The sequence below is a fragment of the Patella vulgata genome, chromosome 2, assembly GCF_932274485.2.
Source record: "Patella vulgata chromosome 2, xgPatVulg1.2, whole genome shotgun sequence".
Lineage (NCBI taxonomy): Eukaryota > Metazoa > Mollusca > Gastropoda > Patellidae > Patella > Patella vulgata.
In genome coordinates, this window is record NC_065880.2 from 73,068,148 (window position 1) to 73,085,820 (window position 17,673).

At 33.1% G+C, this 17,673-nt stretch overlaps 1 protein-coding gene across 1 annotated transcript in view; it reads right to left on the reverse strand.

Moving 5' to 3' along the window:
• Positions 1-17,673, reverse strand: part of LOC126812308 (regulator of G-protein signaling 7) — a 66,378-nt gene that overhangs the window by 11,803 nt on the left and 36,902 nt on the right. The window contains exons 6-11 of the mRNA XM_050538640.1: positions 13,565-13,723; positions 12,884-12,985; positions 11,084-11,145; positions 10,406-10,519; positions 2,021-2,224; positions 261-356 (exon numbers count right to left, since the gene is read on the reverse strand). Coding sequence (XP_050394597.1) covers positions 261-356; positions 2,021-2,224; positions 10,406-10,519; positions 11,084-11,145; positions 12,884-12,985; positions 13,565-13,723 — 737 coding nt within the window. The remainder of the gene's footprint in view (positions 1-260; positions 357-2,020; positions 2,225-10,405; positions 10,520-11,083; positions 11,146-12,883; positions 12,986-13,564; positions 13,724-17,673) is intronic.

A 17,673-nucleotide genomic window follows, 5' to 3' on the forward strand; every position in this document is an offset into this window, starting at 1 on the left:
TACGTACAAGCTCGGAATCCAAACCACACCACTTGACTCATTGACAAACCATAAGACCTAAAGCACACACATTGGACCATTTGGCCACCCAAACCCTCTTGTTTCAAAAGAGCAGGTGAAGGCAATAAACACTTTTTTCTGTCAGTCAAGTTGATATGTATATTGTAAGTTGTCCAACTTTACAAAATACCTGAATGGTAATATCATATTATAAAATATCTGAACGGTGTAGATCTAGCAAAAACAATTAAGCGATTTACCTGCTTGGTTTCTTTAATTTTCGATTTAACTGAACACTTTCCATGGTCTTACTGTCGATGTTGACTTCATGAGGTGAGCCTGTGGTCAAAAACTCTCTACAAATACAACATATAAAGATCATTATTTAGACTTCAGATATAGATGAGGATTATATGGACACACATTTAAAGAGAGAAAATGTGTTTTATGTCCAGTCAATACAAATCAGGTCATTTTGGATTAAGTTATGCTACAATTATATTTCAATAATTCAATTGTGCGTAGTGACTTAAGCAGTGTAAGGAAAACAGAGTTCTAGAAGAAAACACACGTGGATTGGACAAGTGACCTTACTTGTGTTCACGTTCACTTGCAGAATTGCTAGCACGCCACTTTACTCATGATCATAAGTGCTCATACGAGACTGGGATCCTAACTACAATAACTGGGTCGATGATCACCCATTCAGATTTTTTGGAAGACAAGAAATCAATGCATCTTGAAAGAGGCTGACATTCCTACATATCAAAATTAATGTCCTACTATTTTGTAAAATTACCTACTTCTAATTTTCTATCGTTAAGTTATCAACGACCTCGATATAAACGTTTGTTGTTCAAGGTGTCTGAGTATATTGTGCCCTATCCGTAGGATTGTCCTGTGTAATTGTTTGTGTGTGGTGCAGTCCCCCTGAAATTACTATTAATCACCTTATTGTTATGTTATCAACGACCTTGATTATCTGATTAATTACCATTGATTATCATATACTTATTATAATTTATTGTCCAACGCTGTAACGCCAACATTCATAGATTTCTTCTAAATGACTTTCCTAGAAGACTGCAAAATTTCTTGTTAAATCCTATCTAAATGCATTTATAATAATTAAGATATATTGATAAGTATGGGTAAATGAGATGTGGCTATTACAGCGACTGTATAAGGACATCCTAACTTTATATTTAATACAATTTCATCTTTTGACACGTTCATCATGTTTTGAATCTTTTCAAGTACTATCTAAAAACATTTTAATTTTCTAATTGAGATTTCTTGTGGCATATAGTCATTCTTGACTCACATTAGAATGATACAATGCTTTGGAAATATTCCCCTGTTTTAATTTTTTAATTGAGATTTCTTGTGGCACATAGTCATTCTTGACTCACATTAGATTAGAATGATACAACGATTGGGAAATATTCCCATGTTTTTGTGGATTTTCTCCCTTATTGTTAGTTTGTTTTCATTTTGAGTAAGCCCTGTAAAACTAAAAGACTAGGACAATTCACTTGGTATGATATAGACATTTGTTGTTAGAAAGGTCTGTGTAGGCTATATTGTGTCTTGTCTGTGGGTTTGTCTTATGGATTTTGTTTATATGCAGTCCTCCTACCTATTACAGATTGAAGACGTTATTTATTCACTACATGATATATACATTTACCAGAATATTGTCACTAAATAAATTAAATTTACTACTATTACCCAAGACTTTTATACAATAAGAAGCTTCGGGACAAAATTTCCGCTCATTTAGTTGCAGACATGTTGGTATTAGAGTGGTGTGAGGTCAAAACGGTGACAATGTTTACAGCTTTGTTTGTTCAACATTATTTTGTATGAATGCGGGAGAACAAAATATGCTCTATGGACACGCCCCTGCTAGTATTATCACTGACTTGTAGAATATTTATTAAATATTAACTACATTTACATCAAGTTTATTGTAGATCTAGAAGAATTATTTATCATAAATATTATAAAGTTAACTTACTCATATATACATTCTATTTTGCCAGGAATTTCTGACACAGGACAAAATTTCAGTTGCTCACAAGCTGCCCAGAAACGTATATTTTCTTGACTGTATTCTTTCTTCAGAAAATTCTCAAATTCTTGAAGTCCCAGTGGATCAGTGAGAAGTTCATGAAAACTAACAGCCCATTTCTTTATTCTCAGTTCAGTAGGTGTATCAATACTGTAACAAACAATTAAATATTAACATCATATTATGCTTACATACTCCAAGGTTACATATTGTCAAATATTTCTATGGTTACATATTGTCAAATATTTCTATGGTTACATATTGTCAAATATCTCTATGGTTACATATTGTCAAATATCTCTACGGTTGCATATTGTCAAATATCTCTGTGGTAACATTATTGTCAAATATCTCCATTGTTACATATTGTCAAATATCTCCATTGTTACATATTGTTAAATATTTCCACAAATACATCTTGTCAAATATTTCCACAAATGCATCTTGTCAAATATTTCCACAAATGCATCTTGTCAAATATTTCCATGGTTCCATATTGTCAATAATCCCCAAGGTTACATATTGTCCAACATCCCCATAGATATGAAATGAAATGAGGTAAGAGTCCTGCTTTTTTTTTTTTACCAACCATGCAGATCTATGATATGAGCAAACCAGTTCTACACCATCCCAAATGGATATATATATATGTCAGTGATGCAGGACAGAGGGCCTGGCAAGGAACATTATATAGTCGTTTGGATGAAATAAGAGGTCTTGGCATGCAACCTTGACAGTTGGAATTCGTGCCCATCTTCATTACCCCAGTCAGTGCAGAACGTTTACCCCATTTCATTTCATTTAAATGCATTCTCTACAAAATGTTGAAAAAAGCCAAATTAATACAAAATTTGGATATTCAGTTCCACTGAGCGCCAGTAAGCGTTAAAGCCAACACAAACCAGGGCATTTTGGGAATACAAATAATTTATTTTGGGATGTTATGTGGGACTACATATATCTTATCTTGGGCCCATCTTCATTAGCCCAGTCGGAGCAGGACAGTAGGATGTTAAACCCCATTTAATTTCGTTATTTTAGAACGACATATATTTTCTAGGGGCTACATATATTGTGTATTGGGACTACAATAATTAAATGTGTGACTGAGAAAAGCCACGAGGTTAGACAAATGACTCTACTCCTCATCATGTACAATCGTTGAATTATCAGTAAATGTATGGCTTGCACGGATGACAGATCATATAATCTACAGCAAGTGAATTACACCTATCGAGTATCGAGTCATATGTAACATGTATTTATGCCTCTATAAAAGATGTATATGGATGTAAGTAATACTTAAATCTATATTGTTCTATATTGATTACATATTACATGCTTACATAAAGACTAGTCATAATATAGTTGCTATAGCTTCACCTCCATCTATATCGACACAACAAACTATGACATCAATTTACACTTATTCTTTTACTCAATTTATTTTACATAAATATTGTGAAAAATGATGTTCTTTTTAAATATACCAAGTATGGGTGTAATATGAAATTGAGCATGAGGTCATTCACGCCATCTTAGAATTGTGACCTTGAATTAAAAATTGAAGCCAATTCATCCATGCGCAATTGTCCAATGAAAAATCATGCAAAGTTTCTTGTTGATCATACTTTTCATGTCGATGGTACCTGAATTGGCAGAGCCAAGAAGAACAAACTGAATAGGGCCCAGTTTCTGGTCAAAATATGGGAACTTAAAAGATACATTATTCAAAAGCTAAATTTGCTTATTGCAGGTCTTTCTTTATGTTATATAAATTTGAAATTTATAAATATGACAAGACCATATCAGCTCTTGATGCCATCGGATGCTCGAGATTTTAACTAGATTAGAACAGTTTGGCCATTTAATGATTTAATTCAAAAATGGCTAAGACTCGAATATACAAGTACTGTGGTTAGGATAATTAACAAAAGATGCACATATCTTGTCAAAACTACGAACAGTTATAGCTTGGCTTGGATTAAGGTAATTTGAATGAAATTTTCAATATATTCATTTTGCATTACCTATCTTCGAACTATTATTATAGCAAAAACGACCAGCTCTTTATCTAAATCTCACATAATGTATCTTTAACTTACGATGGTTCTTGCAAATTTAACTGCATGGTGCCATACTTGTATTATGTAAGACTTAACACATTAGATTAATTACGGACTATTCTTGGCCTACTATGTAAATCAATTATTCACGTAGAGTAATAATTCTATCATACACATAACCAATCTAATTCATATTTGATGATATATGTAATTGTTGACAAAATGATGGCATGGGGTCAGAACCATCAAACTGAAGTGTTATTAACTTAACTGATTTATTGTCCTGTGCAATATCAATCAACCACACTACCCTTAATATTACGCTCTGAATATTCACAAAATTTATAAATAATTGGACAGAAAACAATGTCATTTCCAATAACTGGGGATTTAAATGTATGAACTTAAAAAGATGGTGTTGCTACAAGCTAGACTTTTTGAATGACGTCTGACAACACGCTGGAGTAATGCCACAGAAAGAAAAACTCTAGAAAAGACAGCAAGAGACTGTCATCGGTCACATTATTTCTGTTACATCTTTCTTATAAATCATAATTTCTTGCAATGTCTGTGTAGTTTGTCTTGTCGTTTCTGTTTTGATTGTAGTGTGGTCTATCTGCACTTACTTTTATAGTGTGTTTTCTTCCTGCATTATAGAGTTTAAAATAACCTCCTAACTTTGTTTTGTTGTAAGATTTAAAATACAGCATAAATGAATCAAGGTTAATATAGTCATTCCTCATACAGAACAGACTTCCAAGATTAATAAGTAAATTGACATCATACTCTTGGATCATAGAATCATATGATTCATTTCAATAGTTACCGAGACCAACAAATTGGCATCATACTTTGGGGTTATAGAATAATAATAATTCATTTAGTAATTACCCAGAACAGCAAATTGGCATCATTTTGTCTCCTATAACCATGATTTCTTCATTCACAATTTACATCAAATGTCATCAATACATTTTTTTGTTTATCACGTGTACCACAATATATTCCCATTTATCTCTTATAGTTATATACAGCCTTGTTAACAGAAAACTTAGCTCTCTAAACATAAAACTAACTTGAGCAATGTCTTCCTATTATTATACCATTATCCAGTATTAAATTTTTCATTTAGATCAATTTGTTGTCAATACTTCTTACTCTACCATCTGTTTTAATACTAATTAGTACAATGTGTTTCTGTTTTAGATTCATTGATAACATCTATTTTTTTCCAGTAACACTAATAACTTTACTATGGTACTCATGAAGTACACAATGCAAAGCCTTTATGCTCTGCTACGCCTCAGTTCCTATATTCAGACATATATTCCATTGTTGTTCTTAAAATTTTAAACTATTAAAGCAACTTTATGATAATGAAAATAAATTAGAAGAGATTCCAACAAAACTATAAGAAATAATATCCAGAGTATTTGCTTTGTTTCACTCTGCTTTTTAGACATTAGATTTTTTTCTTTCAAAAGTCCTTCGGGCTATTGAATGCTCCATGCACATAAACTGGTATCATATTTGATTACATTGTGTTTTTTCATAACTTTTTAAACATTTTCTTTGGTAGTAATAAATTTCATTCCAATCATCCCAACTGATTAAACATTATATAGTCATACTCCCAAGTTATTAATATTGTGTGCGCTACAGAAGTTGCAATCCAAAGCATCAACATCCCTCTCTGAGAACCTAAATATCAAATGAAAGATTTTTCACCTTGATTAATCTATATAAAGCTTATGAGCTTATAATCCATGTAGGTGACAAGTGAACAAGAGATTAAATAACAGGGATGCCTTTCACCTCAACACTTTAATTAAGTAACCAAGTCTATATTGATGAGAAGTGGAAGAATATTGTCTACTGCCAACTATATTGATCTAATGTAATAAGCTCATACTACTACTATAAATAATATAAATACCTAGAACAAAGGTTTCCTTTAAGTTACACACGTGCACGCTCGTCGCTCACACACAAAGCAAATTAATGTGTAAACTCTTAATTCTCTTAATGCGTAAACTCTTAGCTAAATACAAGTACATTGCTTCAAAAGTGCAACATTACTTGTTTTAAATCAATACATACTAAATGACATGACAATATAGTTTTATTAAGAATGAGGGACAGGCTATGCTGTGCCAAAATTACCTTTTGTACAAATATCCTGGATAGGATTTTTGCGTACAAAAACACTGCCTGGAGCTAAAATATATCCTATAGTTGTGTCCCTCCAACCTCCATTCTACTAATCACATAATCAAATTTTCAGAGAGAAAGTATTTTCATCAAATATTCATAAACCTAATGACTTTAATTTTTATTATTTTATGTTTAATGGTATAAAAGTAACTGTGTATGATTTTCATTTTTCAAAAATTATCAAATTTCTTATGGCAAAATCAAAACTATAATGTACTCATTTTGTACAGAATTGAACCATTTTTTTGACTGATATTAGAGATTCATCTTTTAAAATATTGTTGTTGGCAAGGAATTTCTATATCGCTCAAATCACAGTCAGAAACTTTAATGAAAGAATCAGATCGACATATAGCTACAAACAAAACAGTGATAAAATTGAAGATATCACATTTTTTTTTAATATACATAAATTTCTATCTACTACCATTTCTATCTTCTCATCATGTCTCACATTTACATAAAAAGAGTTTGTTTTATATAAAGGTCAGATAATAGAAAGACCTAAAGTGATCTTTATATACCAAAGTTCTTACAAAACCCACAATAAATTAGAACAATGGTAGAGAAACTTTAACGGAAACAGACAAAGAAACATGTATTGTATATGCAAGACTAAGGCCAAACCAATTTAATTTTTAGTCCTGTGGGGTCTTGACAAATAACCAGCCAATCGAGTTTCATGAACAATGTTTGGTTAAAATTACATAACTTAAAATTTTTCAACTATAAGCTATTGAGAAGAGCCAAGAAATGAAATGAAATGGGGTTCAACTTTCTACTGTTCTGCTACAACTGGGCTAAAGAAGACGGGAGAAAAGAATCACCATGTACATTTTTTTCAAAAATGTTCCCCCACCGAGAAATAGGAATCAGAATTTTGAATTGCTCCCGGAGAACAAAAATTGAAATCTGTATGGCCTATAAACATATGCTATAAATTTATTACACTCATCACTCAAGCCTCTCAATAAGAGTAATCTCTGATGTCAGGGTGGGGGTGGGCGGACTATTACATGACCTTAGAACTGATTAATTTTCTAACTGTACCAGTGTCTGTTTAAACTTACGAGAATTTTGTTGGCAAGTTCAATATTCCTTTATGAAATAACAAGTAATTATTCATACTATAATAATCTGTTATGAACATCTTACGGGAAAGTAATAATGCAAACTAAGCAGAGCATATATCTGATTAGGTTTCTAGAGGATTTATTGGCGAAGAAAGTTTTTAATTAAATAATAGAGAGAGAATCAATATTCATTACGGTATTATTGTTTAATTAAGATGTACTACTACTGATGTAAGTATGGATATTTCCACATTTATTGCGTCAATGTGGCGCGTCTTTGAATATATATATATCTTCAAGTAGACTGTTAAATTTAAGCATGTTTCACGCTATTTGGTTTGGTACACACAAATACCAATCAACTTATTAGCCGTACATTGAAAATTTGAATAACTGATGAACATAAGTAGAAATACATGTTCAGACAATGATAGAAGCAGGGATCTACCGGTAGTTACATGTAGTCATCTTGATTAATATACTATATCACTTCTCTGTAGGGGTGTTTAGCAGTAGGAAGAAAACCCATTAGGTGGGCAGGTGACCCTACCCCTTGTCACATACAAACGCAAGGATGGGATCAATACCACGCCACTTGAGTCAATGACAGCTCTAAAACATGTGTTGGACAACTCAACCACCCAGTTTCCCCCTTCCCCTAAACTTGAGTGACATAAAATGAGTTTAAAGCCCACCCAAACACAAACTAGGATTGGTATCTAATATTCTTGTGTGTAAGGTCTTTAGGCATTATGTGGAAAAATGGAAAGCCCAGGGTAAATCTGTAAGATTAAGCAGGTAACCCTCCTCCTTAACTTGCATAGATGATAGACTGTTCTCTAAAGAGCAAGTGTTAGATCACTCTGTCACATCCTCCCTCTCAATCTCATATAACACTCAAGTATCAATACACATTTTAGATCTTACCAGGGCCCTTCACACACAATTGAAAAATATAGCATAAAAATATGTTTCTGGGGACGATAATCTATTTTTAATAAAAAGATACCAACAAAAATGTCTTCCAGGTTTTTCTGATCGTAGTACAAGCAGGCATACTGTCAAAATAACTCCCACAACATTCGACAAAAACAAAAGATATACTGACAATTTTAAGAGAGATATGTTGTTTAAAATCTACTCAACAAAAATTAGGTTATTTCAGAACTAACATTTTATTTCAATAATTCGCTTGCACCCAGATAAAACAGAGGTTGGGAAGGTTACCTAACTCCTGGTCACAAACTATGATCGAAAATATGCCAAATACTGGAATAGGTACTAGATGATCATGACAAAATAACTTTCTCACATCTAGATCAGTGAAGTAGGATAAGTTAACATGATTATCCACGAATTAAGAGATGGGGATTGTAGTTGAGTAGTCATCATGTGTTAAATTTCTGGGGATGCATTTGGACGAAAATTTAAACTTTAAGCATCATATTGCTCAGAAGACTCGTTCTGCTGCTTTGACAATGTTCAACTTAAGGAAATTCTTTCACGATTGCTAGCTCTTAACTTTTCTACCATACAGATTATGGAAATAGTCTGCTCTTTGATCTGCCAGCAGCTTTTCTCCAACCTCTCCAAAATTTTACTGCAAAATTAATTCTTGGTGTTAATTACGACCATAGTTCTACTGCTATCAAGCTACTTGTACTGGTGTTTAAGTGTCTCCACAACCTTGCCCCTGCCTACCTTTCTGAATTAATAGTCCCAAACTCCATCATACAATACAAGACCGTCATTGCAAAATATGTTAGAGTAAATAGAATGGGCGAATCGACCAGAATCCCTATTTAGCAGTAACTAGTTTCATTTGTATTGAACTCTTCAGACTGATTAATCTCACTTAGTGAGGTTCTATATATAGGTTTTGGCGGGTTATTGGGGTGGCTTTTTACCAAGGTTTGGTGTTTAGGCATGGTTCACGACATGTTTGTCTTGTACCAGGGTTTGGAATTTGGCAGTGTTTTTTTAAAATCTGAAGACCTAGGTGAAGATTTAGGCCAGGTATCCTGATCAGAAATTGATCATATGGTATCAATGACAAAATCTGAACTTGGGCATCACCAAACATGCTATCAATACTCAAAACTAAATATAAAACATTTGCAGATAGATCTTTCAGTGTGTTAGGACTGTGACTCTGGAATACCCTTCCAGAAAGTGTAAAACAATATCAGACTGTAACAGATTTTAAAAAGCAACTCAAAACATATTTTTTCCATACAGTATTCCTTTAACATTTGTGATATAGTTTGTGAAATGCCATAGAATGCATGGCTGTAATGTCAGGCTGTAACAAATTTTAAAAAGAAACTCAAAACATTATTTTCCATAAAGCATTCCTTTAACTTTTTTGATATCCTTTGTGAAACGCCATTGAATTGCATGGCATTAATGTGTGCTATATCAAATATGTAATGTAATATGATTCGTGCATGTTTGTGGGGGGACATGAAGTTCTGTCTTTACCCTTTTTTTGAGCCTAAACAAACTCCACTGACACCTCAACTTCTTTATGAAGGATTTTTTTTTTTTTAATCAACCTTGGAATAAATGAAATGCTGGCAACTGATAAAATAGTCAGCAATTGTCAACTGCAAAGCTGCTGTGTATGAAGGTACTAAAATTTGTAAATTTACAGAAATAGACCAATAAATGATACACAATATGGTCTCAAATACTAATTTCATGGACAGTTAATAATTTCATTATGGTTGCCTGTCCAGCCTCGTGGGCTTTCTCCGGGTCCTCCAGTTTCCTCCCACTGCTAAAGACCCATACGCGCAAGCAAATTTTTGAAATAAAATTGAACTATATGTTAGTCCCAATGGCTGCAAAAACAGTCAGAAATCGTGAAATAAGAAATTAACACATCAAATTTAAGCAAGTCAAGAATTCCATTTTTATTTTTTTTACCAAATCTAAAGATTGTGTGTTTTTACGACAAATTTTTAATAATAACTTACATATCACTATTTGTTTCAAAGAAGGTTGTATCTTCCGTTATCCACGGATTAGAGGGCAAAACACCAGACAAGAACGGGTCATTGTCTTCATACTGTTCAACTCGCAGCAAATAACTACACAAAAATAAATATATTGTAAAATATTAAAATATACATTTTAATGAATAAACTCAACAACACTCATCTTAGAAAATTTAATTATTGCTCATTCCATGAAATGTTAGAAATTGTTCTCTATGAATATACTAACTCCTCACAAATAGGCCTCTTTCAATTCGTACATTTTTACTTTTCTGATCATAAGAAATGAACTGACAGAAAAAATCTGCAGTTGGAATATATCCTTTTCATGTGAAATTTTACTACAAACAGATTTATCTCCCTTCATAATAATCAACCATTTATTTTATTAAATTCATAATTTTCTATGGATCACATTTCGGTAAAATAGTCGGCTAACGATGATACTGCATTGTAGTACTTGTCACATAGCAATAACCCCTAACCCTTTACTGACAGTAAGTCAACAAAACATCTGTGTTTCAACTACAGCTGATTTACTGTGATAACACAGGTTAGGGTTAGAGTTAGAATGTACAGATGTACTGCAATACACATAATATCATTGAAATGGCCTGTAATTGTAGTTAATTTAAAGATGAGAAACACAGTACTGACCTGTCTATTGCTTTAGACGTTTTAAGTCTACATCTGTTGATAGCATTCCTTAAATGTATAACCTATAAATAACATAATAATACAAATGTATAACCTGTAAATAACATAATAATACAAATGTATAACCTGTAAATAACAAAATACAAATAACATTATAATACAAATGTATAACCTATAAATAACATAATAATACAAATGTATAACCTATAAATAACATAATAATACAAATGTATAACCTATTAATAACATAATAATACAAATGTATAGCCTATAAATAACATAATAGTAATATAAAATAGTACAGTGCACTCTGTCACATCCGACCTCTGATCACTCCGGCACTCTGTTACATCCCGATTTATTTCCTTATTACTTCAGCCAAAAAAGCTCTGGGTAATTCGACCTCTGTACGTTCCAGATTACGACATCAATCAGCAGCCCCAACATACGATTTCCATTGAATCGACACCGTATAATCCGGCCTTCCAGCGGTGGGTGTGAAGCAAACACTTACCGATCAATTATCCGTGAGATTAAAACTGGATGGGTGTGATACCACAAAAGATTAACAAGCAATCACCAATCAACTATCTGTGAGATTAAAACTCGCTACCGTGGGTCTGTGTTGATTACTTTGATAATTTTAATCTCTTGTACGACAGTTGTGACAAATACTCAAGAATATCCACGAATTTTCCCCCGAATTCACAGTCGTAAAAATATTCCTAGCACCTGTTGGAAACATTCGTTGCGCATGCCGATTAAACCTGAATAACCTATAAGTTTGGTAACCCTACGGATCTCTTTGAACCGTGTGCCGATGAGCTGGGATGCTCGAGTCACAGTCCGGAACATCTCGAATTGACAGAATTGCAATCGAGTGACACGGAATTCAGTCCTGTCACAGTTCTGTCAGTCCCGACGACGGAGGTGGTGTGAGTAGAATTGTGAGGTAATTAAACACGACGAACAAGTTTCAGCTGCATGGTTGGATGAGATATTAATATATCCAGTCGACACATGCGTTGTAGCCCGAAGTACCCATGTTCACTCGATTGTCGCTACTTTTGGGATTGAGAGAATTCAATTCCGGAAAGTTCAATCGAGTACGCCCATTATCAATGAACACGTGATAGCAAAGACAAGAGTGCGATCAACTGAAAACGGCGAAGAGATAAATTAACGACAGACTTGACCTATTCAAAATGCTTACGCATGTTCAATGAAATAAAAATTAATGTAATAAAATTTTGAATGTACAGAAAGGTTTATCATTTTTAAAGGGAATAAACTGGGTATTCCAACACTCTGCGTAATCCGACATATTGTAACGATCCCGTACGATGTCGGATGTGACAGAGTGCACTGTATATAAATATGTCTATCAGCATTCCTCACACGTCTAACCTATAAATAACATAATAATATAAATAAGCATTAAAATATGTTTATTAGCATTAAACAGATGTATAATCTATAAACGATTGAATAATAATATAACCAAGCATACAAATATTATCTTGATTACAATTAGTGAAAATTGTAATCTGGGGCTTAGCGGAAAGTTTTCATAAAATCAGTATTTTCAAAAATGTGCAATATTCTAGTAAACCATGTAGGCCTGTCTGTCATAATAATGAATAACTAATATTAATATGAAAGATTGTATTATTATATTATGATTTCTAGAATGCTATCTTCAATGCTTAACAGACTTGTTAAATGTATGAGCTTATAACCATCAAAGTTTAATAATAACAGGCATGAACAAACCTCCTTTAAATCATTAAATGTATTTACCTCTTTTTGTAAAAATTCTCGATTCTTTCTTTTTCGGTTTGCCATTTGGCTGGGTTGAAAATTTCTTTTAGGTCCATCTTCAATACATTTTATCTGACCAGGCTAATTAAACACAAAGAAAATGGAGACATGAATTACAACTAAATTCAAATATTCATACAGGACTAGACATAAATTGCTAATTGCATGAATATGAACAAAGAAGTAAATAAATTAGATATTGTAAATTTATAAACAGAGTTACATCCCATTGAAGTGGGTGTCTTTGTGTTTTTAAGTTTATTTAAGACCAATACGCAAATTAATTTTAAAAAGGGTTAATATAAATGCCTGGCGGCTTTTTTTTATATATTTTAAAGTCTCGGCATCACTTGAAGAATTTTGAATGAATTGTAAACTACAATATTGTGAAGGTTGAATTTCTAATTGAATTCTGTTCAGATTCGATAAACCTAAATTCTCGTCAAGGATGAGCTTTCTGACATTTTGAAATCTGCGATAATCAAGTGTAACAAGTTAACTCTAGAATCAGATATCGTTGATATTTTTTTTTCTCAATTAAATCTTAAATAATCAATCGGAGTACATTTTAGTGTGGATTAAGTCATGAAAATTAAGACAGTGTTCCAAAAATGCACAATTAGCGAATTTAATAAACTTCTTGAAAATGAAAGGTCTTACTGGTGGTCTATGTATTCTCCAAAACGCTCTCTCTTGACTATCTAATATAAGTTTATCTGTTCTTTTACGTTCTTTAGCTAATCGTACTTGATCCTCTGCTTGAGTACAAATGAACTCCCATTTATCACATAACATCTTCTGCAACTTGGTCAATGCTGTCTGTAAATAGACATTAAGCTAATAATATGAGAAACCTACTATTCTCCACATACATTAGAACAATCTCCGCCATAAAGTTGTCTGACAGGCAGCTGACTAAAGTTTCAATGAAATCTTGTGTCTCTAAATACCATAATATATTTCAGGACACAATTCTATGGAATTCAATTTATAGAATAGTCAAAATGTCGCTGTATAATAAAAAATAATTGATTTCATTGAATTTGTACCAATGTATTTACAGTACTAAATGCCATTGAAAGAATTTATAATATATTTAGTTCTCTAGCTACAAAAGCATAGATATCTATCTACACTCTTGTCCATTACATATGCCTTATAGGTTTTGAATTGTAGTCTACAACTAAGTAATGATATGAAAACACAACTGGAAATAAGCCATCCAAGAGCGTATGATCGCATCATTAAAATGTAGTTTACATCGTCTCTGAACTATTCATAAAGCAATTACCCTTTAATTTTAATATTTTCATTGTTTTTAATATTGTACATTTCCTTAAATTATTTACAAATTTACTTTTACTGCATCTTGCTTTTACTGTCATGATTAACTGCTAATGGCTTCAGTTCATCCCTATAATACCTATCCTTTCATCTTTTATTATAACTTTCATATAAGTAATTACTGTATATATATATTTATCATGTTTTTACTGTTAGGACCGATTGCTCGTGGCTCATTATACCTCTTAATAATTGTTTGATGCTTTATTCTTGTACTATCTATATCAATTACAGTTTATAACCATCTATGTACATTTGTTTATTTAACGGCTTGGGACAGTTGCTCATGCTTGCTGATTTTGCATCCCATTGGAGGGTTCGCACTGCTCTTGTGTATATATAACCATATTATTTTCATTTTATTTTTTTGTGTTATGTGCTTGATAACGACATCTGAAATCTTGTTGAAATGTTGCAGTGAAATAAACCATAGTAATTGTTATCCATAAATAGTGAGTTAATCCAAGCCATTTGTCAGGCAAAAATTTGGGTTTAGCCTGGTTCTAGTGTCTATCACATTGTTTGACACAATATTTGTCATATTTCTATGTTTTTGTTAATATTCTCAAGACCATCCAGCACAGAATTAAATAGATCCAGTACAACTTCATTAGTGCCTGATATTTTGTCTGATACAACAGAAATTATTATCTCGACGCCTGCACCAATGTATTTGAACAAGCCAACAGTGAGGCTGATGTCCCCCGCCAAAATCCCAAAATAAATAGATGACACACATTAATTAATCGCACATTTATTTTTTTTTTCAAAAGTATCAAGCAATCAAACTATACACTAAGTTTCATCAAGATTATCTCTTCCCAAAGCATTGACCAATGATATTGATAACCTCTGCTTAGCTTCAGCTCGAAATGTTAATCATTGAACTCAGTCAAGACATTCACCTAATGAACATCTACATCAAGTCTAAACATTCTACCTCAATTAAAAGCAGAGATGTGATGTTCCAAAGTCTTGACCAATCAAATTGCTTATCGCTCATTAGCCTAAGCAGAAAATTCTCACCTTCAAAATTAGTCATGGAAATGATGTAATGAATCTATATTCAGAGTTCCATCGCTCTCACTTCATTATAACCAAAGTTATCGTGCCTCAAAGCATCAACCAATCAGATTACTTATTTCTGTTTACCGTAAGCAGACAATCTTCATCATAGAACTCCACCAAGGCATTCACATAATGAACGCCTACACCAAGTTTAACCATTCTACCTCAATTTGAAGGAGAGTTATTGTGTTCCAAAGTCTCGACCAATCAAATTGCTTATCACTCTGCTTACCCTCAGCAGAAAATATTCATAATCAAACTTAGTCAAGGTATTGATGTAATAAAGCTATACTCCAAGTGTCCTCACTCTCACTAATTAAAGTTATTGTGTCTCATGTATATCAACCAATCAAATTGCTTATCCGATTTGGACTGGAGATTTTTATTTTTTGAGTTTTTATTTTGTCAATGGACCATGTGGTTAAGACCCTAAACACAAGCAAATTATTGAAATAAAACTGCACCATGGTAGTCCCAAAGTGACCTGGTTTGTATTGAGCAGACTAAAAAATCTATTGATACCGAATCTGTTTCTACACCTAAACCCCCAAAATTGAATTTTTGTCTTCTAAATATAAGATCAATTAATGAAAAATATACAAATCTAACAGAATACTTGACTGATAAAGACTGCGACATTGCCCTGTTAACTGAAACCTGGCCGAACAATAAGACTTCTGGACCTGTTAGAAGTGAATTAAAGTCTCTTGGTTTCCACCTCGAATGTGTCTATAGACCTGGAAGAGGTGGGGGAGTAGGAATTTTACACAAACCAGAATACACTGTATCTGTATTACACACAAACAAATTTGGATCATTTGAGCACATCGAAACTACTGTGCAATCTAAAACCTTAACTTATCGTGTCATTGTAATCTACCGACCACCAATAAGCAGCAAGTCTGCGAAGAAAACTTCACATTTTTTCTCTGATTTTTCTGACTATTTTGGGTCCCTTGTTCTAAAGAGTGGTAAACTTGTCATCTGTGGAGATTTTAATTTTCATGTTGATAATCCAAATGATTATGCTTCCATCAAATTTAAGGATACCATAGACACACTCGGTCTCACTCAACATGTTAACCAACGAACCCACTCAAAAGGTCATACATTAGACCTAGTATTAACTAGAACGGAAGAATTAAGTATTTCCAATATTCAAATTTTTGATTCATGCCTAAGTGACCATTATGCCACAAGAAGATATTCTCCATCACCAATAATTTATTGGATAGGCAAAAGTTCAGCGAGACCCTCCCAACACATAATTCTGTTAATGAACTTGCAGACAGGTTTGTCCACTACTTTAAAGATAAGATTCTAAAGATTAGGACTGATATCATGGAGGTTCAAGCTTCTATGACACTATCAATGCCTACTTACAGAATCATAACAGCAAATCTATGGAATAATTTCCATACGTATACAAACGATTCTCTACTTAAGATAATCCAGGAAACGAAATCGAAGTCTTGCGAGTTGGATCCAGCACCAACCACTCTTGTCAAAGACAACATTCATCTTCTTCTTCCAGTTCTCTGTGGCATTGTTAATAGTTCCTTACAAGAGGGAGTGTTCCCTCAAGATCTGAGCAAAGCCCTCATACGACCACTTCTTAAGAAACAGAACCTTGATCGTAATATGATGAAAAATTACAGGCCTGTCAGTAACCTAAGCTACCTTTCAAAACTGATAGAGAAATGTGTACTTGATCAACTGTCAAAACACATGGAATCGAACAACCTAACAAACATCTTACAGTCTGCATATAACTGTTTTCACAGCACCGAGACAGCTTTAATCAAAATAACTAATGATATATACCAAAATATTGATGATCAAAAATGTATTTTGTTGATACTTTTGGACCTATCGGCTGCCTTTGATACACTTGATGTCGAAGACCTTCTCCAAGCTCTGCAGGAAGAAATAGGGGCTTGAGGCACAGTTTTGAGCTGGTTCCGGGCATACCTAGAAAACAGACAACAATGTGTCAAGATCGATAACGTCAAATCTATTAAGGTCCCAATGATGTGTGGTGTGCCCCAAGGGTCAGTTCTAGGCCCTGTACTGTTCATTACCTTCACCCGACCATTAACTAAAATCGCTGAAAAGTTTGGTCTTAATATTCACTTGTATGCTGATGATACACAGATATATGCTTCCTTCAATCAACAATCCACTACATCAACTTTAAGTAATATCGAAAACTGTCTGGAAGAAATCAGGTTATGGATGACATCACACTTTCTGAAACTAAATCCTGAAAAAAACTGAGTATCTGGTAATTTGAACAAAACAACAACTAAGTAGATTCTCAATACCACCTCTTAAATTTCAACACGAAAGTCTTGCTC